Here is a 23848-nt window from a genome sequence, read left to right as displayed (position 1 = left end):
AGTCACATAAAGGCCTCCTCCACCTGCCAAATAAAAAAGACAAAACCAAACTGGACACAACACAAACCAAAGAGAGACACACACAATGTGAGGGGCCCAGAGGCCCCAGCAGGTCTCTGGCTTCCCGGCATGATACATTCTTGTGTAATTCAGGAACAGGGGCGCTAGGCCCCTTTGGGGAGTAGGAGTAAAAAAATACGAGATTACAGTCTCCCTGTAGGCTCCCGGGCAGGGCAGGGGCAGACCCAATCTCTCACAGTTTTTTCTTATTTTTGGTTCCACATCTGATCCCTCTCTGGGGCTGGTTCCTGATTCCCCAGCCCCGGCTCTGCCCCTGGGCCCGCTCCCCACACCTCCCCAGCTGGTGGCAGGGCCCTCAGCCACTCCTGGTGAGGCCAGCAGGGAGGAAGGAGCGAGGACCAGCAGTTCCAAGACTGTTCCCTCGGCACGCAGCCGGCCCTGCGTTCTCTGGTACCCGGCACAGGGATCCATCCCAGCCTTCACCCCTTGAGGGGCTTGTCCGCCCCGCCACTGGGGCTGCTGGCGCTGTCACTCTTCTTCCTGCGCAGGCTCTCAATCCAGCTGGAGCTGGAGCGGGTGGTGAAGCTGGACAGCGCCAGGGAGCTGAGCCGCATGTTCTTGCCGGACATGATGAGCTCCCCAAAACCCTCCTGGTGGGAGAAGGCGTAGCCAGAGCGCCGGGAACCGGTGCGGCCAACCCGACGCATGCAGCGGTGCTGGGCTTTCTGCTTCTTCCTCACCAGCTGGGTGTAGCGGACCTGGAGGGGGTTAGCATGGTAGTGTCAGACACCACCACAGAAGAGGGACCCAGAGCACCCGGGACCTCCTCAGCCACACAGGCTGTCTGTCCCGCAGAGGAGCTGGTGACCGCCACTGACATGGGACACTGAGCAGTCGCACAGCTCAGAAACAGCTGCACCAGCATTCGCCCAGGGCCCTTTCCCGCCTTTTCCTCCATCCCCCAAGCGGACAGCCCGGCTTCTTACCGTGTCGGAGAGATCGGGCTTCAGGTGGAGCCTGAGGAACCGAAAGGCGACCACAGGCATGATGCAAACGACCGTGGTGAGCACGATGGTCAGCCACACTGTGGGCTGGGCCAGAGTGTTCTGGGCGTTCCCTGGGGGTGGGGAAGAGTCAGGGGCCCCAGGAGTCACCAGGCAGACAGAAGGCCAGCCCCTGACTTCCCCGGGCCTATACGGGGCGGCTCCACTTCCCCAGTCTCAAAACCTAAGTCATCTCTGGCTTCCCTCTTCTCCCTGCCCAACCCCCCAAATGTATATCTCCAAATTTAGTTCTGAACTCTCCCCTGAAACTCCAGACCTGCTTCTTTAACAACTCTGGTAACATCTAACAGGCATTTCAAATATCACATGGCCAAGAGTGAACTATTGTTTCCTCCACTCCAAATCTGGTCCATGTTGCTCTGACTAAAACCACACAGTCAATCCTGACCTGTCTCTCTCCCCTCCTCGGACCCCACATGCAATCTGATGGTTTCATTCTCAAATCATCTCTGAAGTCTTTCCACCTTTCTACTCTATCCAAGCCACCATCATGCTCACCTGGTTACTGCTGTAGCCTCCAACTGGTCTCCCCATTTCTACCCTTGCCCCTATACTTTATTATCCACAAAGCAGCAAGAGTGACTCTTTAAAAACATTAAGTCAACTCAAAACCCTGCTCCAAAGCTTCCAATGGCTCCCTATTGCATTTAAATTAAAATTCAAAGTGCTTACTCTCACCTATAAGGGCTTAAATGGTCCAGACTGATTCTCATCCCTGTCCCCATACGCACCCCTACCCCCCAACTTCCTCCACTCCTCCCAAGCCCCCACGTAAGGCCTTCTTATTGCTGTTTCCACTTTCCAATCGTTAGTTCCCAGACAGCCAGGAGGCTTGCTCCCTTTTCCCTCTATTCAGATCTCTCTGTCAACTCGTCCTTTCCTCAAGAGGTCTTTCCTGACCATGCTTGTCACTCCCCACCCCACTTGATGTTTCTTATTGGACTTATTAGCTCCAGACATTACACCTATGTACTTGTAAATTATCTGTCTCTTATACGTAAGATTCGGTAGGGCAAGCGCTTTGCCTGCTTGGTCAGTTGCTGCACTCCTGGCACCCAGAATAACGGGCCACATAGCAGGCGTTGATGGGATGCCCACGGGATGAATGAACGAACAGATCTAAAGCAAATGCCAGGACTCACAAATGCTTCCCCCACTTCATACCTCCCAACCAGCCCCTCTTTGCTACCCACCACGGCCACCCGGGCAGCAGTTCTGAACAGCCTCACACTTGGTCACTACAGTGGCTTCCTCGATGCCACCTTTACCTTTCTCAAGCAATCTTTTGATTGTCACCTCTTCCTCTAAAAGACTCCTGGCAAGTCAAACGCAATCCTGACAGCCTGGCATTTTGACACCTTGAATATCCCACCTTCCCAGCCTCTCTCCCACTGCCTCTCAGTGGCGGTTCTTTTTTTTTTTTTTTTTTGAGACAGTCTCACTTTGTTCAGACTAGGCTAGAGTCTCAGGCTAGAGTGCCATGGCGTCAGCTTAGCTCACAGCAACCTCAAACTCCTGGGCTCAAGCAATCCTCCTGCCTCAGCCTCCTGAGTAGTGGGACTACAGGCATGTGCCACCATGCCCAGCTAATTTTTTTTTATATATATTAGTTGGCCAATTAATTTCTTTCTATTTATAGTAGAGATGGGGTCTCACTCTTACTCAGGCTGGTCTTGAACTCCTGACCTTGAGCAATCCGCCTGCCTCGGCCTCCCAGAGTGCTAGGATTACAGGCGTGAGCCACCGCACCCAGCCTCAGTGGCGGTTCTTGCCCACCTTAGCTGGAGCACTCTCCAGTCCCTACAAACACCTCCAGCTCTCCACCTTGGAACCTAACTCCCCAGGCCTGACTCCACTCCCAGCAGCCTTCTCTCCGGAACTATCCCTGGCCACCCCAAAGGCATGACTTTGCTAACTGCAAAGCCCACAACCCCCCAACCCTTTGGAGCCCTGACCTCCCAGGACTGATGGAAGCTCTTTTGGGGCAGAGCCTGGGTCAGATACACCTTGCCATCCCCATAGCACCTCACCGAACATAGGGCACTTAAGGAGTACTGAATCAATGCTCACGATGTGCAGACTGGCTGCCCACCTTGTGAGTCCCAGAACAGTTTTGATTCCTCATTGATTCAACAGGAAGACACAGGGACTTACCCACAAACCGGAACTGGTTCGGAAACATGTCAAAGAGCCCGTTGCTGTGCATGGCAAAGAGGATGGCAAAGTACACAGCTATGCTTCCCCAGATGAAGAAGTGGTTGATGGCCGTCCAGTAGCCTGTGTCCAGCCCAATCTGCAAAAAGTAGGTGTAGTTACTAAAAACCCCGTTCCCCTCTCAGAAACAGAACTGGGGTGCCCAGGGCAGCCCCAGGGACAGGAGGCTCACTCCTTCCAGAGAAGAGAGAAATTCCTAGACTGCCTCATACCTGCACGCTAACCACAATGACCAAGGACGTGGCCACAGTGACTGCAAAGGACTGGTAGTCAGCCAGCTGGGTGCCATCGTCTCGGGTGGCCTCGGCAAACACCCCATAGGGGATGAAGAACATGAGCACGGAGGTGTAGATGCCCTGGGCAATGCAGATGAAGAACTCTCGCTTGTTGAAGAGAAGGTTCAGCTGGCCTGGCTCATACAGCTTAGGGTACTCCATGCTCCGCTGCTCAGGGACATCCTGTGTGGGGAGGGCCACGTGGCACAGGAGGCCTCAGAAATTGCCATTTTGACTCAGGATGGCCAAGGGCAGACTCTGCCCCTGCCTCCTCCTTCCCAAAGTCTTTGGCAGCTAGAAGCAACCTCAAGCCAGCTGTACCCAATGCATCTTTATTCAGCTGCAGCTGAGAGGGGGAAACAGCCACCCCTCCCCCACTGAAAGAACTGCCTTCCCAGTGACCACAGGCAGTGGGCACAATGGCGCATCCAACACATCAGCGTGACTCCTTCAAGCAATGGCCTTCCCCCATCCTGCTTAATCATCAAACTCCCCCATACCTGATCAAAGACCCCCATAGCCAGCACTGGTAGGGAAGTGTACACGATGTTATATAGGGTGATGAAATACTGGTCATAGACAGTCTGGAAGAGAAAGGGAGCAAGAGAGGAGTATGCAACCTTCCTTCCCTACAAATCAGGCACAGGAAGACAGCTGGTGTCACAGGGAGCCCTACGAAATTCTCTCGAGCTCCCTCTCCACTTCTCAACAAGCATTTTTTAAATGTATGTACCAGACGATAGCTAGGCTCTGGGGGACTGAGCAATGAGCAGGACAGACGCAACCTCTGCCCTTAAAGAGCTTACAGATGTGCACCACAGTGGACCGGGAACGCTTACTACCTGGGCGGAGAAGCCGCAGAAGAAGCCAAACCAGAAGTGGACCATGGTGAAAGCAAAGTTCTTGTAGAAGAAATAGCAGAGGAACTTGCACATGCGCAGGTAGGACCAGCGCCCGTGCACCAGCAGGAGGCGCTGCAGGAACTTGAACTGGGAGAAGGAGTAATCGGAGGCCAGGACAGCCTGGATCCCTTCCTGCCCACTGATGCCCACGCCAATGTGAGCCGCTGCAGAGACAGAGATGACAAGAAGGTGAAGATGGCTACACACTTTAGATCTTACAGCTCCCCTCCCCTGTCGTTCTTCCCTGGTCCAGAGACCTCAGTGGGCCCCTGCCTATCCTCCCGCCCAGCCTACACACCTGCATAGTCCACACTCACTTTTGATCATGCTGACATCGTTGGCTCCATCGCCAATGGCAAGTGTCACAGCCTTCTTGTACTTCTTAACCAGTTCTACCACCTGTGCCTTCTGCAAGGGGGTCACCCGGCAGCAGATGACAGCTTTGCAGGCACAGGCCGTCTCCAGAAACTCCAGCTCCATGTCTGCCTCCAGTGCGTGGGCCTGGAACACAGAGAGACCTAAGAGAGGCACAGTCTTCCCAGGAGATAGCTGGGAGTCTCAGCTCCTCCCCGCCCCTGTAAGACCACAGCCCCCTCTGAAATCAGGGGAAATGAGAACAAGATATTAACATAAAAGCTGGAGGAGATAAGTGCTCTCTCAAAAGATACCGCCCAAGCTAAGGATGGTGGTGCTTACCAGGCTGTGGCCATTGATGACCAGGGCGTACTCCCCAGCGACGGCTTCCAGGACAGAAGTGAGCTTGGAAGAAGAAAGTTTCTCCTGGTAGGTGAAGCCGTTGCCTACAGTGCGAGATGAGTCCATCATCTTCTCCCGAGCTTTCCTACGAAAGTGAAAATGAAATGGCAGTGGTCTTCCAGGACAGCAGTGGGGAATAGGAACTCGCGACTAAGAAGGGTCCAGAAACCCCTGCCTGAGCCCTTAGCATAGCGCAGGGCCTCTGCCTCCCTTGGGCCTCCTGTTTACCTGAGCTCCTCCCGCACCTCCAGGACGGTATGGCCAGTGACTATGAACACCTCGGTCATGTCGTCCGTCAGCATCTTGCAGGAATAGCCAATGTTCACAGCCGTCTCTACCAAGAGAGAACGCAGGAGCTATGGACAGGCATCCAAAAAGGTCAGCACACTCTCCTGCCTGACGTCCTTGGCTCCACACGGGGGGTCCAACAGGCTACTGTCCAGAAGCTATTTCTCTGCCCTGCTGGGCTCTCACCTTGTTTGTCTCCCGTTAGCACCCAAATCTTGATGTTGGCCAACGTCAGGAGGGCAATGGTCTCTGGAACCCCTTGCTGAAGCTTGTCCTCAATGGCTGTTGCACCCAGCAGCTGAAAATACCACAAGGGTCCCTGGCACGAGAATCTCAGGCACAACCCCTCCTTGCCCACCCCTGGCCCACGCTACAGCCCATACCATCATGTTGCTCTCGACCTCCTCGTAGATGCTGGCCAGCCTGTCCTCCCGGCTGTCCTGGGCCAGGCTGGCCTGGAGGCGTCTCTCAGCCCACTCCTCATAGTACTCTTCATCCAGATCCTTGTAGGCCAGGACCAGGGTCCTCAGCCCTTCCCCTGCGTACTCCTGGAGGCACAGTCAGGAAATTCACACCCCAGTAAGTCTAGGGAGCTAACATACAGCATGAAGGCTACAGTTCTTACTGTTGCACTGTGTACTGGAAATTTGCTAAGAGAGTAGATTTCAGGTGCTCCTACTACACACACACACGTACATACACAAAGAGGTAACTATGTGAGGTATGTGACATGGCTGGTGTGTTAATTTGCCTGACTGTAGTAATCACCTCACTGCGCATCAGTGGATCAAAACATCATGCCGCATGGAGTGCGGAGTCAGAGCACTGAAGGAGGCTGAGAGGAGGGACAGGGGTGAGGGAGAGCACTGTCTCCTGTAGCATGAGACGTTACTTAACAAGTACAATGTGCACTGTTCAGGTGATGGTAGCACTAAAAACCCAGACTTCACCTCTATTCTACGCAATATGTCCCTGCAACAAAACTGCACTTGTATCCCTTAAATTCATTTTTTAAAAAAATGTCATATACCTTAAATTTAAACTTATACATTAAATAAAAATTAAATAAATAGAAAAATAAAATAATTAGTAGCGAAGGATTAAATAAAAATTAAATAAATAAAAAATTGTATATAAAAAAATAAATCTATACAGTAAAACAAAACAAGCCACACATCCCACCCTCCTCCCTGAGCACTGAGAGCAGCAGAGCCCCAGGCGGCCCCCTCTCCTCACACCCACATTAAGGTGGTCAGTGGTGGTGTTGAGCAGCTCTTGGGTGGAGTGGTGGAGTCTGTCGAGCAGGATGGTGTCAGCCCCTTTGCAGTAGAGTCGGATCTTCCCCTCTGGATTCCGCACTAGTAATGGAGCAGAGAGAGAAAGTGGTAGGAAAATTCAGGCAGGCAAAGATGCCAACCTAAACGTATCTACAGGAGTCACCCGGCACGCCTCCCCCATTCCAAGCCCCAAATGCCCCCAGCACCCCAGGCCTGGCCTCACCTATGACCGACATCCGCTTGCGGATGTTGTTGAAGTCCAAGATGGCCAGCAGCTGGTAGGTGATGGCTGAGCCCATCTCATGGACGGTGATTGTTTTGGGGGTACGAGAGCGGAATACGAAACCGAAGTTCCTGGCTGCAGTGACCAGGGCCCCTTCATCCGGGGACTGAGCTTTGTAGTACAGCTCTCCTGGGTGGGGAGGAAGGAAGAACACGCGTGGGATAAGTGGCCACCCTCTTAGCCACCTGCTCCACCCAGGAAGCCCGAGCCCAGCTGCACTGCAGAGCACAGCAGAGTCCAAGGCCACGAGTCAGGTCAGGGGAGACAGCGAGCCAGCTCCTCGGCCCACCTTCATTCTTTTCTTCTGACATGACGGTATGACACAGGGAAAGGAGGCGGAAGAACTCATGTGTGTGGGGGTCCCCCATCTTCACAGCCTCCAAGAGGCTGGGGTCCCAGAATAAAAACTTCTTGTCAGCCAGAGGATTGAAGGAGAAGTCGACAGGTTCAGGCCTCTAGAACAGGGAAGAAGGGTCTTAGGAAAGGTTGGGTTGCCAGGCTGCCCCCCAGGACAGCGGTTGTCCCTGCTCTCCCAACTCTCGGTAAAGAGAACCCAAGATCCTGTCCACTGTGGACCTCAAAATTCCCACTTCTGTCACCAACTCTTCCTTAAAACACCCATTTCTGCCCCTTTTCCCGCCGCCCTCCTGGCAGTTTGCAGGGAGTTGTACGATCCACGGGCTTAAGAGGGTATTAAAAATAATCAATCAATTAATCAATCAATCACCCATTTCTCCAAGCAGCTTCTGCTTCCAGCCCAGACAACACACCACTCCTGACTACACCGAGCGTTCCCGGTCAGGCACCCTGTTTCACTGGCACGTAGAGTTATGAAGTTCTTACCTCTCCCAATTCAGCTTTGTGTCCCAGGACATCAAACACGTCACCTACACACAGCCAGGACAGAGTGAGAGACAATGTCAGAACTTTCGATCTCCAGAGCAAGGGGGAGAAGCCTCCAATATGGAACCCCCACAGGCACTTGAACATTTAGCTTTAATCACTGAGCAGATGTCACACACGCTCACACTGCCATGGGACAGGAGGCAGCAGGCAACCAGGGTCCCAGAACTCCAGGATGCTGGCTGTGCTTACCCCACCCCTGGCCCCCCTCTCCCAGTGGCTCTCCCCTCAGGGCAGCCCCAATTCTATGTGTCCCCCACACAGGGCTCCCAGGCCTCCTTGCACCCTTTAGGGCTGTGCCACGAAGCCTCGCGCACTGGCTGTGAGGTGCAGGTTAGTCCAGAAAGCAGTTGCAAGCGGAGCTCACACTCTGCACAGAAGTCAGCCCCTACACACTGCCCAGGCCACCCCAGCAGCTCAGCCACAGGCCACTGCAGCGTGGCCACACCGGGAAGACTACAGTCATATTCCAGAGACTCACAAGCGCCCTGAGCAGCAACACAGGGAGAGTCTAGCACTCCACCAGGGCGGCCAAGGTCCCACCTGGCCAAGACACCCAGAGGCCAGTATCTTGGGCTTCACTGCAAATAGCTAAGGAGCTCCCCTGTTGCCTGGGGCTGAGACCAGGGGGAGGCAACAGGGGAGGACGAAAGGAGGACTCTCAGTATTTGTTTCCTGATACAGAATGGATTTCTTTTTTGTCTATGTGTGGGAAACCAGCTCACATTTATTTATGAAATTTTAAAACTATACAAGTATTTTGACATTCCCCCCACAGTTAGTCTCTTACAATGACAGGAAAATACCAACCAATCACAGGATTTAATGGGTTTAACAAGTTTACCCTTTCAGTTCCTATTTGCAGCACCCAACGTTCCTTTAAAATACCAGACAGAACCAGCAGTGGCCAACAGTAAGTTTCTGCTCTCCCAGAGATGAAAACTTCAGGTTCTCTGAGTATTGTGTTGCAGTGGCACTTGCCAGAATTGGTACCTCCCCCATAACTGGGGGACTTTCAACAGGAAGAAAACAATCACTCCAAAACCCGGTAGATCTGGTTGTGAGGTCTTTCTTTTTTTTTAAGACAGAGTCTCACTCTGTTGCCCAGGCTAGAGTGAGTGCCGTGGCGTCAGCCTAGCTCACAGCAACCTCAAACCCCTGGGCTCAAGCAATCCTCCTGCCTCAGCCTCCCAGGTAGCAGGGACTATAGGCATGCACCACCATGCCCGGCTAATTTTTTCTACTTTTAGTTGTTTGGCTAATTCTATTTATAGTAGAGACGGGGTCTAGCTGTTGCTCAGGCTGGTCTTGAAATCCCGAGCTCAAGCAAGCCTCCTGCCTCAGCCTCCCAGAGTGTTAGGATTATAGGCATGAGCCACCACGCCCGGCCGCTGTGATGTCTTTCCTCCTGTCTCATCTCTTAGTCTCTTCAGGTTCTTTTTTTTTTTTTCCCTGCAGTGGAGCAACAGAGACTAAAACCTAACCTGAGTTATAAGAAACAAGACAGTGAGGGCTATAAAAGGAGTGAACAGGCTGGCTGATGGCTCATGTCTATAATCCTAGCACTCTGGAAGGCCGAGGCGGGTGGATCGCTCAAGATCAGGAGTTCAAAACCAGCCTGAGTAAGAGCAAGACCCCATCTCTACTAAAAAATAGAAAGAAATTAATTGGCCAACTAAAAATATATAGAAAAAATTAGCCAGGCATGGTGGCGCATGCCTGTAGTCCCAGCTACTCGGGAGACTGAGGCAGAAGGATCACTTGAGCCCAGGAGTTTGAGGTTGCTGTGAACCAGGCTGACGCCACGAAACTCTAGCCTGAGCAACAGAGTGAGACTCTGTCTCAAAAAATAAAAAATAAATTTTAAAAAAAAGGAGTGACCAGAGCAACTGACATACTCCTTTACCTCCCACATCCAATGCACATGCTTCACAGAAAAACAAGAAAAGCAACAAATCCACAAAATCCAACAGCTAGAATTATAAAATCCATTCACCCCAGGATGGCAGAAGGCAGGACAGGTGGGAGAGCAACCGGCACAGGGAGAAAACACAGTATTCAAGTCAGGCCAGGCTCAGGGTTGGCAAGTGCTAGAAAACAGCTGCAGGAAACTGTGGTCCTCAGAACGGACCTTTTTAAGGCCCCTCAGACCCAAGTAAGAAGGAAGAAAAACCCAGCGTCCAGACGTCTGTGGGAGCCTGAATTCCAGTCCTCCCAGGCGAGATGCAAGCCCCCCGGGTCCAGGTGGCACCACGTACCGTAGCTGTGGCCATTGATGGAGCACTTGTTGAAGACCATGATGTTCTGGGTGAGGGTGCCCGTCTTGTCGGAGAAGATGTACTCCACCTGGCCCAGCTCCTCGTTCAGGGTGGTGGTGCGGGCCTCCGCAGGCGTCCGCTTCTTCATGCAGAACATCTTCTTGTCCCAGTTGATGAAATAGCTGTGGCCCAGACGAATGACCTCCACACTGCACAGGGGACAGGAGGTGAGGCTGGGCTGGGGAACGGGAGGAGGCACCCCACACCCACGGGCCTTCACTACAGGCCCTCGCCTGGGGAGAGACGGAGAACGGAGAAGACACCTGGGAACCTGGGCGGGAAAGGGCAGGGAGAGCCTGGAGGTGGAGCCAGCTGACAGAGCCGGCAGAGGAGCTCCCGCCCCACCCTTTGACGTTCTCCAGACAAAAGGGTGCAAAGGGCCTGGGCAGGCAGGTCAGACAGCACAGGCAGAGGAGCAAAGGGACTGCAGACGAGGCACTCAACCAGTTCTTACCTCAGGACTAATAATACAGAAACCATGCAGAGAAAAACAAGAGAAAGTGCAAGAAGATAGGGAGAGAGAAAAAAAAGAGAGAGAAATAATGAGGGTGCTGTGCCTGCCGTAACACAGACGCCACCCCAAAGAGGGGCCACACTGGGGAAGGAAAACGGAGAGAGCTTAAAGCCCACTCCTCCCTGCCCTGGCACAGGTGGAGCACACTCCTTCCACCCTGGGTGGCCCCACAACCTTGACTCTGCGGCTTTCGGGAAAGAACGCGGGGCAAAGCTGGGGCGCTGACTCCGCAGGGGAGAGGGGCCTGAGAATCTGGGCAATGGCACCAGCGTACGGCAGCACAGTGCACTCCACACCCCCAGGTCTGCACACGTCCTCTTCCTGCTAATCGGCACTTGGGATGTAGGCTGTTCAACTTTCCAGAAAGGGCCCCGAGTGTAGATCCAGTACCACTGAACAATTGAACCATTCCTGGAACCCTGCTTCTGACCTAGCTAAGGGTCCTATCAGGACCTCGTTCCCAGGCAAAAAGAGAGCTGGAAACATCTTCATAGCCTTTCCTGCATACAGCTCGTCACCCTCATGCCCAAAAACATACACCCTTTAACCTGATAAGACTCAGAAACTGTCTTAGGCTGCTACCAGGGGCTTTAAGTGAACTTAGATACAAAACATGAACAGCAAAGCCCAAAGATGGGAAAACAAAAAGCAAAACATTTTTCAATAGTGATGCAGAACTAGGCCGGGTTGGGGGGCTCATGCCTGTCATCCTAGCACTCTGGGAGGCCAAGGCGAGCAGGTTGTTTGAGCTCAGGAATTTGAGACCAGCCTGAGCAACAGTGAGACCCCCATCTCTACTAAAAAAAAAAAAATAGAAAGAAATTAACTGGACAACTAAAAATATATATAGAAAAAATTAGCCAGGCATGGTGGCACATGCCTGTAGTCCCAGTTACTCAGGAGGCTGAGGCAGGAGGATCACTTGAGCCCAGGAGTTTGAAGTTGCTATGAACTAGGATAATGCCACAGCACTCTAGCCCGGGTAACAGAGTGAGACTGTGTTTCAAAAAAAAAAAAAATAGTAATGTAGAACTGGAGTTGCAATGATAATGATGAACATGCTATACCACCCAGTATTTGTACAGTAATTTAATTTTTACAATGTATTTTCCAATACAGCATCTTTTTATTTTATTTTTTTCTAGAGACAGAGTCTTGCTCTATTGACCACGCTGGAGTGAAGTACAGTGGTATGATCGTAGCTCACTGCAACCTCGAACTCCTGTGCTCAGGCCATACTACTGCTTCAGCCTCCCAGTAACTGGGACTATGGCTGTACCATCATGCCCAGCTAATTTTGTAATTCTTTGTAGAGAAGGGTTTTCGCTATGTTGCTCAAGCTGGTGTTGTGCTCCTGGCCTCAAGTGATCCTCCTGCCTCAGCCTCCCAAAGTGCTGGCATTACACATGTGAGCCACAGCACCCAGCCCTAATACAGTATCTTTTATCAAGCCATCCCTACAAACAAGGTGAAACAGGTATTATTGTTCCTATTTTACAGGAGAAAACTGAAATAGTGTGAGGCCCTGAGTAACTGTGGATTTGCCTGAGGTCACATGCCCAGCGAGAGGGCAGGACTAAACCAAGGTCCTTCCAACTCTTCTCTTCATGCACTAGGAAAGCCCAGACTGGACTCCTCAGCACAGAAGCACTTTGTCTTGTACTCATTATCATCAGACTAGGATTTGGGAGCTGGTGGGGAGAGTTGAGGACTATTTGGGGGAATAGTCTGAAAAAAAAAATCTGTGTGAAAAAAAGACGGAAGATAGGAAGAGTTCGGAGCACCTCTATAAAACATTTCCTTAAAAACATCACAGATCCCCTTATCTCCAGTGCAAGGCACTAAGTAAGAAAGTTTCTTTCTCCCGGCCATTCTTCCTCCTCTTCCTCCCTCCTCCCCTTCATTCTCCATGGCCCAGTCACCGTTAACATTCTCTTTACCTCAAATATCCCAGATGTCTCCTTGATCCTATTCATGCTGCACACACTTCCTAAAGCATTCTTCAGACTTTTTTTAGAATGCATTCTTTCACTTTTCTCAAAACCTCTAATGGCTCAATACAGAGTGCACAGGCAAAGCCGGAAAAGCCTCCACAATCAGGAGCAGGCTGATGTTTCCAGCTCTCCCTCCCACAGCTCCTCACTCACGGCCCATGCACGGCCAAACTGTTCCATAAGCCATGCCCAGGTCCCTACCTCCATGCCTTTGTTTCCAGCCCTCTTCTCCTCTTCTTTGTGGCTCCACCTTCACCCATCCCTGTCACCACCCAAAACCCAGAGCAACTGCCACCTCTTCAGGGAGGTCCCCCTTGATTAGCTGCACAGGGAGCAACGGTCTTCCAGCCTTCCTGATGCTTTGTGCCTTCCAATGATAACCCAGCCTGACATGTTCCGATCGCCCCTCCCCAACCCAACGGCTGCTTCTGAAGGCAGAGGCCGCCTCACACAATTCTGTGTCCCTTTGCTTCACACAGAAGACTTCAGGTAGAATGAGTTCTATAGCACTTGTTCCTATTTCGTTTTATAATGTGTTTAGATTTTTCTTCTTTTATTACACTGGAGCCCCTAGAGGGGAGGAGATCTATTTCTAATTCATCTTTGTTTGTGCCATGGCACCTAAGCACACTTCTTGGCACACAGTAGGCAAGCAATAAATATGTGCTGAATAAATCAGTATGGCTTTTGCTCTAATACAGTCCCAAGTTCCAGGAAACTGTGGTAAAAAGTTTGCTCTGCACACAAAGATAAACAGATAACATAAAATGCTCACAGTACAGGAAGAAGAGGACTTCAAGTTCCTTCTCAAAGATTTCATGATCATAGACAAGAAAAGTCTTCCAAGGGACCAGCTGGGCTCCCTGGAAAGACCCTGGGGCAAAGAAAGCACGTACCTGACATAGAGCGAAATGGGCACAACGGTGTTGAGGATGATGATGTAGGACCAGAAGGAGAGGAAGCCAGAGAAAAAGGCACTGTCCACCGCCTCGTCCCAGGGCAGGTAGACCTGGAAGCGCGCCCCAACCTCATGTTCCCAGATGGCATTGCCAATGGCCAGGATCACCCCCATGCAGACCAGGAATCCAAAAATCTGGGGAGGAATGAGAAGCAGGGGCCAGGCTGACACTGAGAAAGCCCTCAAGTCACCACTTGTACCCTGAGCCCCCAAAAGCTCAGGTATCTTTAAACTGGCATCGTGCTCTACTGGAAGGAGCTCAGAACTGCGGCAGGTTCTAGTCTGTCTCGGGTAATCACGTGGACTGCTCTTGGAACATTATCCCGTCTGTGTGATGGGGAAGCAGAAGTAGTTGACTGGCTCCCAATCTGGCAGCCCAGAACCTTCAGGAGTCCTCAAAGGTTACGGTAAGAGTGGGGGTGAGCTACTTTTAAAATACCAAAAAACTTGTAAATTACTCATTTTGCTTTCCCCAGCTAAGCCTCCAAAAGCCAACAAAAATGCAAAGTTATTATAATGTTTATTATCTCCTACAGAATGCCCTTTTTGTTAAAACCAGGGAAACAAACTGTATTTTCATAAATGTAGACAGATTTCTTGATTAATCAAAAATCTTATAAAGCTTGGAGTGTTTGAAGAAGGATCATAAAAAGTTTTGGTGATTAAAAGGAAAAAATTGGCCGGGCAAGGTGGCTCACACCTGTAATCCTAGCACTCTGGGAGGCCGAGGTGGGCGGATCATTCAAGGTAAGGAGTTCGAATCTAGCCTGAGCAAGAGTGAGACACCGTCTCTACTAAAAAATAGAAAGAAATTAATTGGTCAACTAAAAATATATAGAAAAAATTAGCCGGGCATGGTGGCGAATGTCTGCAGTCCCAGCTACTCGGGAGGCTGAGGCAGAAGGATTGTTTGAGCCCAGAAGTTTGAGGTTGCTGTGAGCTAGGCTGACGCCACAGCACTCTAGCCCGGGCAACAGAGTGAGACTCTGTCTCAAAAAAAAAAGGAAAAAATTGAGGCCACTGTCTGGCTTCCAACATCTATTTCCAAGATTGCCTCTATTGTTGAAGTTTTGAAACAAAACAGGCACCTGCCTGGTGCCCAATGACCACCAGGGGGCGAAACAAGCCTCTGCATGATAGACTTAACCACACTTTCCCCAGGCTGGGTATCAGCAAACCATTTAAAGCTGGGTGGAAACTGTCTCACCAGAGGCTGGCTCCAGCCTTTGCAAGCTGGCATGTGGGTAGGGGGCAGGCAGCAGGCAGTAGGGGTACAAGAAGAGGAGGAATGCCCAACAAGGAGCTCAGATTTCTAGCTAAACAAGAGAAGGATTCAGGAACTGCCAAAAAACTAAAACAGAAACTTTTCCTTTGGGATCCTTCATTCTTAGAAGTTGGGGGAAAAGACCCTGCTAACCATCTTCCAAGTGGAAATTTTTCTTCAATTCCTTCTCCATCCCCATGAAGGCCTCCTTGTCCTTAGCAAAAGCAAACAGAAGGTCACATGTTGCACTAAGTCATCATCGTAATTGGAATTCAGAGAAGGGATGATTTGTTTTAGCTTTCTTTAAGTGTTGATTCATGCACGTTCCTAAAGTTTTTTTAAATAACATCTTCCAAGTCTAAAAGGAGCCTGAAATAAACACTGCCTTTGAGTAGCTGACCTGGTGGTGGCTTTAAAGCCAAACCTGAAGACTACTGACCAAGGAAGAGAGATGAAAGCAAAAGGAACTACTTTTCCTTTTGCTTTTCTGGAAAACCAGAAGGGGAGGGGCAGGGAACCAGATGTGAGAAGTCTTACCCAGAGCACCAGTGTATTCATCAGGCGATCAATGCTCGTTCTTTTGAACTTTGTCCTGCCACTGTTCTGCATCAGCTTAGTGTCGGGACCTAGAAAAGAATGAGAAGGGCTAGGAAAACCAAATAACAAATCCACCTCTAGGCTTCTCCCCTGGTCCCCAGACTGCAGGACATCAGGGTGGAACAAAGACGCTGGCTGGACAAGAGGCTTATATTCTGGGCTGGAGGTTTTTTTACTTTACGTATTCTACCAGCCCACTCAGACTCATCCCATACTCCTGAGGGAGGGCTGGCTGAGTCACTAACACTTACCCTTCTTGCTTCGGATGCTAGGAGGCTCACCTGCAAAAATGACCAGGCCGAAGCACCACTCGGTGTTTCGCAGCACACAGCCCCGCAGCAGCATGTTCTGGTTGCTCAGGGGAAACTTGTTTTCCTTCCAGTAGAGGGTTCCGCTGAATTTGTCCAGCTTGTTGTTGGGAGGTTCACAGATCACTTCACCTGAATAAGAGACAAGAGTCCCGCTGCTCAAGGTCCAGTCTGCAGCCTGACCACAAAACAATGAAACAGAGAAAAAGCAGCCGAGGGAGAGGACATAAGGACACAGGCCCATTCACACTGCTGGTGGGAGCAGGAACCACTGCAACTTTTCAGGAAAAGAATGAGGCAGCATGAACTAATACATTTGTATAAACATGTGTAAAAGTGTGGATGAATACATGCTGAACTATCAGTTAACACGGCTACCTAAGTAGGGTAGAAGTTGAGGGAAGGAGTGGCTATTAACTTTTTCTTAAACACTCTGTATACAGTTTGTCTTATTATAGGGAGCATGTAGCATTATTCCAAGCTAATAATCAAAAAGAACAAGCTGAATTACTCTCGACAAGCACAGCAAGTGGGGAACTGTCAGCCAGGAATCTCCCTTAAAATAATAATCAACTCAAAACCACACAGTACGGTGGCTCATGCCTGTAATCCAAGCACTCTGGGAGGCTGAGGCAGGTGGATCGCTCAAGGTCAGGAGTTCGAATCTAGCCTGAGCAAGAGCGAGACACCGCCTCTACTAAAAATAGAAACAAATTAATTGGCCAACTAAAGATATATAGAAAAAATTAGCCGGGCATGGTGGCGCATGCCTGTAGTCCCAGCTACTCGAGAGGCTGAGGCAGAAGGATTGCTTGAGCCCAGGAGTTTGAGGTTGTTGTGAGCTGGGCTGATGCCATAGCACTCTAGCCGGGGCAACAGAATGAGACTCTGTCTCAAAAAGAAAAAAAAGAGTGAGGGGTAAAAAAAAAGAAAAAAAAACACATAGTAGCACCTGCCATCCCCAACACTCCCCTCCCCCTGCAAAAGTCCACAGAGTTAGAAAATCATAGCAAAAAGAAGCCAAAAGGAAAAGGTACAATTTAAACCCTAAAACCTAACCCAACTCCTCTACCTAAGACCTCCTTTACCTGAAGATTGCTTCTCCAAGATTACTCACCATCAAACTTGGCCAGCTTACTGATGTCTCCCAATTCCGAGGTGACAGGAATCGCCTGACGTACTTTCATGTTGGTCTCTCTGGAAAGACAGTATCCCTGAGTCCTGGCTCCCTCCCCTTCCTCTAGATTCTACCTGGGGGCACCTAACCACAAGACATAACTGCATAGCCCAGCAAATACCGGGTGGGTAATACGGCTACATCCTAAGCCTTTCTTACCCCTAAGTTTCCCAAATTTAGACAGAGCGCAGACCTGGGAACCTCTTTCAAAGACAGTCTTTTTACCCACAGGGAGACAGAGGAGAGGGCTGACACTGAGCATGCCACTTACCCATCGAGTTCTGCTGTCTCTATGTAACACAGCCCATGGGGCTCGCTGCTAGAAAGAAGGAGGAGATCCGCCTAGAGAGAAAACCTAATGAGAAGTCCAAATACCCAAACCTCTGCCCCCAATGCACTCTTTGATGATCTCTCCTTCTGCTAAGTATTCTTAGTTTGCTTTCTAAGCTTATGAATGGCCAGTCCCAGGCACGTTAACATGACACAGAAGTCCCCCACTCAAGAAAATTTCCTTCCACTGGTGTTTAAGAGGAAATAGTAAATCAAGAAAGACTTATCCCTTTCTGCCAAAGAACCCTACAGGCCTACAGGGGTACTGTCCCTTACCGCCACAAACTGGTTATTTTCTAGCTTGATAATATCACCAACACAGACATTCATCCACTGCTCTTGCTGGAGGCTGAGGCAACGAGAAGACAGTGAAGAGGCTGTCAGTAGCTAGAGAGGTTCCCAGAGGACCCCCTTCCTCCTGAGCCCTTGTCTCCAACAGGCACTCACATTCCATTGATCAGCACCTGAGACTGACGGTTATTCACCTGGTTATCACTCTTGTGGCGGAACTGGGAAGAAAACTGAGAAAGGTAAGACACCTTCTCCCGCTTCAAGGGAATTACATGATCGGTGGAACGCAGCATGCTAGGTAACACCTTCTATACTCCCATTCACAGACCAACTCTCCCCCTCTTCGTTCCCACCCTCAGCAAAGACAACATGGACCAGGTAAGGGATGTCAAAGTCACCAAGAAATTATGCTAAGTTGAAGTGTCTGTGAGTTGGGGGTGGGGATAGGGCAAGTGGGAAAAAGTAGAAGAATGAAAACAACTCACATAGTCATCGGTGGCATCTTTAACAGCTGTGATGGTAAGGACAAGAACCAAAGGCACGATGGTGGTGAACCAGGACAGGGAAGAGATCTGTGGGATCAACTGAAAAGAGGAAAGAGAAGCATGCCCCACATGATGCCTTCTTTTCCCTAGACCTTCTCCTTCCTTGGCTTTATTCAGCTTTGTGGGTTGCAAAGGATCTACTACAGGTCACTCACCTGCAGAATGAGAAGGAACAGGAAGTAGGTATTGGCAACTTCCTGGAACTGCTCAAAGAGGTTGACAGGCAGGAAGGTGAGAATATTGTACTTGGAGGTCTTGATGCAGTTACTCTGTGGCAGTGGGAGAGAAGATAATGAGGCAGCCTCCAAACCCAGCCCAGAGCCAGATGGAGGCTGCCTCCTCTATCTTTGTACTTCCCCAAACCTTTGCCCTAAAAACCTGCAAACACCAGGTGTAGGAGGGTGGAAGGAGAAGAGATGGGAGTTTCATGGGGTCACCGACAGGTGAAGGCATGAAAAATTCAGCACACCAACAAATGGAGAATGGCCGAGGAAGTTGTCTTCCCCTCCCTCCAGCACTCTTCCTAGTCGGCTCTCATTCCCAACCTTGGAAGTCCCTGCACCTTTCCCCTCTCCAACTCATGTGCTCCAACTCACCGCATACTGGAATTTCTCATTGTATTCTCGGTCATTAGCCCGCGCCCTCCTTTCTTCTTCTGCAACAGAATGATGTTGAAGTCAGGAGGAGCAAACTGAGGCCTGCACCAACACTTTGTGGGGGGGCCCTGGTTCTTTCCACAGAATATAGTTTTAAGGAGTTAGCTCCACACCTGAGGTGTCATTAAATTCTTTCCTCTAGCCTGCCTCTCACCACCAGCCAGACCACATGGCTCTGCAGGTTACAGTCGCAGAACAGGATGTGTTCTTTTCCTCACCACCAACCTTCAAGGTCTTCCACTGGGAGCACTCAGTTTCTCTCCCTCACCCCTCTGGAGCAATCTTAGCCATTAATGGTCTTGAGGATCCACAGACTCTTTTGCTGCTATTAATTCATCCATTGTCATAATCAAGGAGTAGCACTGAAGACACAAAGCTTCCCTCCTGCTGAGGACCACTGCAGATCTAGCCATGGTACTGCTCTCCCCCAATCCAGGGGGTAGGGAAGGTGGCAAGGAGGGTCACTGTGCCCTGGAGCTGCTCTGCGGCAGCATCCCAGCCCCACGTGCAGTCCCCCCTACAGGAGCCTCTGCTTGTCACATGTCACCAGCAGCAGTTCTGACTGGCCCACAATGACATCACCTTATTTCAAAGCTCATCTTCAAGTAGAAGTGGGGGGGGGGTCAGGGATATGGGTCATGCAGACTGAGACAGAGAGGGAGGAAGGAGGAATGAAATGTAATTGAAACAGTTGCTCTCTAACTGTAACCTTTCTTGTACCATCTGCACACATTTCCCTTAAAGGGCTCACTCATTTGTCTCTCAGTGACACCTATCTAGCTACATCTATCCTGAACCTCCACCAGTCTGGGACTGCAGGCACCAAGTTCAAGTTCAAGTCAAAACAAGGGGCTGTCCTGTGAAGCCCATCTCCTCGGAGGGTCACCGTGACCTCAGGCTCTAAAAGGGAGTAATAACTTACTTAGTAAACATAATGCCTTATATCTGTCCAAAGACTACATACCAGACCCCTCAACACCATCCCCCAAGACCCCTGCAGAGCACACTGCAGTAACAAAAGCCCAGGCCATAGTGGCCTCTGCCTCTGAGCCACTTTACTCCAGAAACTTCCCTAGAGAGGCCCCCTTGGGACCTCCCTAGAGAGTCCACTGCGCAATCACCAAAGACCAATCACGCAATCACGCAAAGAAAGAAGGCAGGGACTGGACCCTCCGGAGCCAGCATCTCTGGGTCTGCAAGAAGGATCAGGGAAGGCTGGGGAGGCTGCGAATAAGTGAATGTGGGGATTGGAGGGGGGAAATAACTGACGCAGGAGAGCTGCCAGGCGCTGCCTCCCGTTACCTGTCCCCCAAGAGGGCTTCTTTCGGCTCCAAGAGGGAGGCGCCCCAGCCCGGGCCCACTTCTCGGGCATCTCCTTGGGGACCGTCATGATCCCGGTTTGAGCGGGGGAGAGCAGACTGTCTGTCCTTGGCCTCAGCGGCGCCGACGGGGCGGACCCCCAGGGAGGTGAAGAAGCTGTGGCCGCTCAGAGGGGAGCCCCGGCCAAAGGGCGCGCGCCCCATTCGCAGCCCAGGCCATCCTCTCAGCCGCCTGCGCTCGCCTGCGCTCGGGGACGCCCCGAGCTCAGCTACTGCGCCGCAGCCACCACCACCCCCAGTGCCCCCAGCGGGCGCCAGCGTGCGCTGAGTGGCCCGGGACGCGGTGAGCACGCCCGGGGCTCCGCCCCCGCCCGCTCCCCCGACTGCAGGGGCAGCGCCTGCCAGCGCGCCGCGTAGGCGAAAGCCAGCGCGCAGGCCCCGCCCCCACCCACCCACCCCGGGCCGGGCCAATGCGGGTGAGCGGACTGCAGAGCGTTGTCGCGGGCAACCGCTTTCATCCCCCACCCCGCCCGCGGGAAAACGAGGAGAGCCAGGTGGATGGAAAAATGAGGGGAGAAAGGAGGTGAGAGGACGAGGGGAGTTGAGAACACAGCTCCCTAGGCCCGAGATCAGGAGCTGCAGGTGCCCCAAGATAAGAGTGCAGGTGTTCGGGTGGGGGCTGGTGCTCAGCCTCGTCACAGCAGAGAGCCCAGCTCTGGGATCAAGCGGAAGAATTCGGTGTCCTAGACTACCCCCAAGATGGGCAGGGGTTTTAATCTACCCGTCCTCAGACCCGTACCAGTTGTCCCTTTTCCTTTTGCTTCCCGAGCCATAACAACGCAAACCCTTGATGGTCCCGGGGATCCCCTCTCCTTGCCTATCTTACCTGGGGGGCGCTTTTTTGCACACAGTGCCATCTCACCCAGCAAGGTCCCAGCAATCCCATGGGAGTCCCTGCAGGAAGGTGACAGATGAGTGAGGTCAGGAAGCAGAGGGTAACCCTTCATTCCCCTCATCAGGCGCCCTCTGGATGTTCTCTTCTCCAGCTCTGACCCTGCCCCTCCCCCAGCCTTCTCCCACTAGCTCCACCAACACTCTCTTCTCTTACTGCCCTCATGGGTCCCTGAGAAAGAAGAGGGGACCGCAGGGCGCCTCCCATCATGCATCCGCCTTGGGTAACATGGGGAGACTGAGAGTTTACAGGAACCAAGGCCTGCAGGGGAAGGGAGAAAGGAGAACAGGCCAGATATTGAAGAGGGACACAGCTCTCAAGGCATCCATCCCAGGGACAATGGATGTTCCCATGTGCCTTCCTGGTGGCAATGACTGGTGTCTGTGCTTACTAGAAAGCAGAATTTCCCCCAAAGGGTGGGGTGGAAAGACTATAAGTCAGGAAACACCTGGCAGGGCATCAGGAAATAGAGTGGGCAGGCTCCACACTTCTTGAAATGCTTACAATTCCCCCATCCCCCTCATTACTGGGGCTTCCATTATCACCTCCTCCAGGGGAGCTCACATTAAAGGCATGGCCCTCACTTCCTGCACAGACAGTCCCCAAACCACTTCCTCTCAGTCTGGGCCAGCCCCCTTCTGGGCCAGCAGAGGGGTCTTTCCACCCCTAGCAACCCAAGCCTAGGCCGGCCAGTGTGGCACTGGGTGTAGGCTCAGGTAGCATCATTCAGACAGGCCTCTGCTTCCTTCCACATGTCTTTTCTTTCTCCTAGATAGGTATGAGGCCTGGCCTACAAGACAGGGTCACAGAGCTTCATCCCTATCCCCCAGCCTGGCCCAAGGGAAGCTGCCAGCCTGTCACCTCCTCCTCTGAGTGGAGGGCCTTCCACCTCTTCCTCCTTGGTTCCCCTGCCTCCAGCCTACTGGGCACACCCCACCAGCCTGTCAGCCCCAAGAGATACTAATTGCCTGTCTGCCCAACCTCTATAATTACAGACTCTGGCCACGGCTCAGTCACCCACACCAGTTCTCCCTTCACTACCTCAGACTCCCTCCCTGACCCCAGATCAGGCAATCCTGAAAGCCAGAAGTCCTTTCCATCCCTGACCTTCCCCACTATGGCAGGCAAGGGTGCCTGGCTCAGGAAGAAAAATCTCATCCACATTTTAGAGATGCCAAGCCCTCCTCCAGGGCCCCCAGCCAGGGTCTCCACCCAGTCTAGAGTATGAGTCATGGGAGGGTGGGTGTGGAGGGAGAGGTGAAAGGAAAGGATGTAAGGGTGGGCATCACAGGTTCCAAAGCCAGCACCACCCTTGGGGAGGGAGGCAACCAAGAAACACTATCAGAGGACTGGGTTTGAGTCCTATGAAAGAGTTAATGAAGGAGCTGCATGCCATCAGGAGTGAGGAATCTGGACACCCACCAGGAAAGTTGTTTTACCTCTAAGACCCTGGGGAGACTGAAAGCAGGCTTGGCCCAGGGCTCATCCCCTGCGGGCGGGCGGCATAAAAGGGAAGGGAGGCCTGGGAACAGGGACCCCCTCTCACTTCTCCTTCCCAGTCTCACATAGCCTGGGTTTTCTGAACAGGTCAGGCCCATCAGCCACGTCGCCCTGCCCCGTCACCCTGCCCCAGCCCCCTCTGCGGCCACATTTGGGATAAAAATAGCCAGCCCTGGGAAGGAGGCAATGCTCCATGAAGGAAAACGGCTCTTTCTATAGGTCTGGTCCCTACTCCCTCCAACCAAGAGCCCCGAGGCCTAACTCCTTCTTTCAGAGGAGGATAGTAGGTCTGGAAAACAGGAGGAAATTGAATCCAAGACCCCCAGCTCACTTGCAAAGAACACCAGCTCCAGCCACCTTCCATCACCAAGGGCAGAACTCAGGACTCACTCCACAGCTCTGAGCTCCCAAAGCTACCTCTCCTCCTGGCACCCTTGGTTTTCCTAAGGCACAGAGACCTCCACCTTCCGAGACAAAGCCTCCCAGCCCCAAACTCCGTTCTCCGGGCACCTAAACCCTAGGACCCCGATTACTCCTCTCACCCCCACAACTCTCTAGGCGGTTCTCCCCTCTCTGGTTTTCTACAAGCTTCTCCTTGGCACTCCCCGCCCCTAACCCTGCTTTCCACGCGCCCCGTCAGCACCCCATCCTCCCATCCTGCGGACAGCCTGCCGGTCTCCCCCATCCTCAGGCACCCCGACACCCGCTTCTCGCCAATCGTCCACTTCCCCTGCCCCGCCTCGGCGCGGCTCCCGACTCCGCTCCCCCGCCCTCCCGCGTCCACACCCCACTCCCGGGCCCCTCCAGCCCCAAGTCGCATCTCCCTCTGCCCTCCCGGCCCGCGCCCCGGGGCCGCCCCCGCCCGCCTCGCCTCACCTCAGCGCTCCGCGCTCGGCGCCCGGCCCGGCGGCCCTGTCCTGCCCATGCCGGGGGCTGGGGCGGGGGCGCTCGGCTCGGCTCCCCGCGGGCTCCCGCCCCCCAGCTGCAGCCCCGCTCCCCCCGGGGCCTCGGCCCGCTACTTTGTGTCAGTTTCGGCCACGGCGGGGCGGAAGTGACGGAGGCGGCGGGAGAGGGCGGGGGGCGGGAGGGGGTTTTGGGGAGGGGTGAGGGAGAGAGAAGGAGGGCGCCGCCATCTTTGTGCG

The 23848-nt window shown here is 52.4% G+C and overlaps 1 protein-coding gene across 2 annotated transcripts; it reads right to left on the bottom strand.

The window, feature by feature from the left end:
* Positions 1-217: 217 nt before the first annotated feature.
* Positions 218-23759, bottom strand: ATP8B2 (ATPase phospholipid transporting 8B2). Of its 2 annotated transcripts, XM_012791193.2 has the most exons (28): positions 23583-23759; positions 21141-21208; positions 18876-18934; positions 18435-18548; positions 18220-18318; positions 17891-17952; positions 17720-17792; positions 17385-17455; positions 17054-17133; positions 15910-16068; positions 15569-15657; positions 13706-13902; positions 10242-10450; positions 7924-7967; positions 7370-7535; positions 7021-7209; positions 6763-6878; positions 5904-6068; positions 5707-5818; positions 5461-5566; positions 5173-5317; positions 4794-4977; positions 4417-4640; positions 4075-4158; positions 3512-3757; positions 3240-3378; positions 1008-1138; positions 218-779 (listed from the first exon to the last, which is right to left on the bottom strand). In XM_012791193.2, exons 2-28 carry the CDS (start codon positions 21169-21171, stop codon positions 501-503), a joined length of 3573 nt encoding a protein of 1190 aa, XP_012646647.1. In that variant the 5' UTR covers positions 21172-21208; positions 23583-23759; the 3' UTR covers positions 218-500. The 2 variants fall into 2 exon arrangements, with proteins under 2 accessions (XP_012646647.1, XP_012646646.1); XM_012791192.3 differs by lacking the exons at positions 21141-21208; positions 23583-23759 and adding an exon at positions 20238-20561.
* Positions 23760-23848: the final 89 nt, after the last annotated feature.

The sequence above is a fragment of the Microcebus murinus genome, chromosome 2 (assembly GCF_040939455.1).
Source record: "Microcebus murinus isolate Inina chromosome 2, M.murinus_Inina_mat1.0, whole genome shotgun sequence".
NCBI lineage: Eukaryota > Metazoa > Chordata > Mammalia > Primates > Cheirogaleidae > Microcebus > Microcebus murinus.
Note: the sequence above shows the minus strand (reverse complement) of the source record. Positions and strands in the feature narration are given on the sequence as shown.

Excerpts from the sequence above, each read along its gene's own strand:
- ATP8B2 (XM_012791192.3), bottom strand. The coding sequence starts at position 20,325 with ATGACGGTCCCCAAGGAGATGCCCGAGAAGTGGGCCCGGGCTGGGGCG. Across the intron at positions 16,069-17,053 it reads TAAGCTGGCCAAGTTTGATG|GTGAAGTGATCTGTGAACCT; the intron begins GTGAGTAATCTT and ends TCTCTTATTCAG. Across the intron at positions 3,379-3,511 it reads TCATTGTGGTTAGCGTGCAG|ATTGGGCTGGACACAGGCTA; the intron begins GTATGAGGCAGT and ends TACTTTTTGCAG.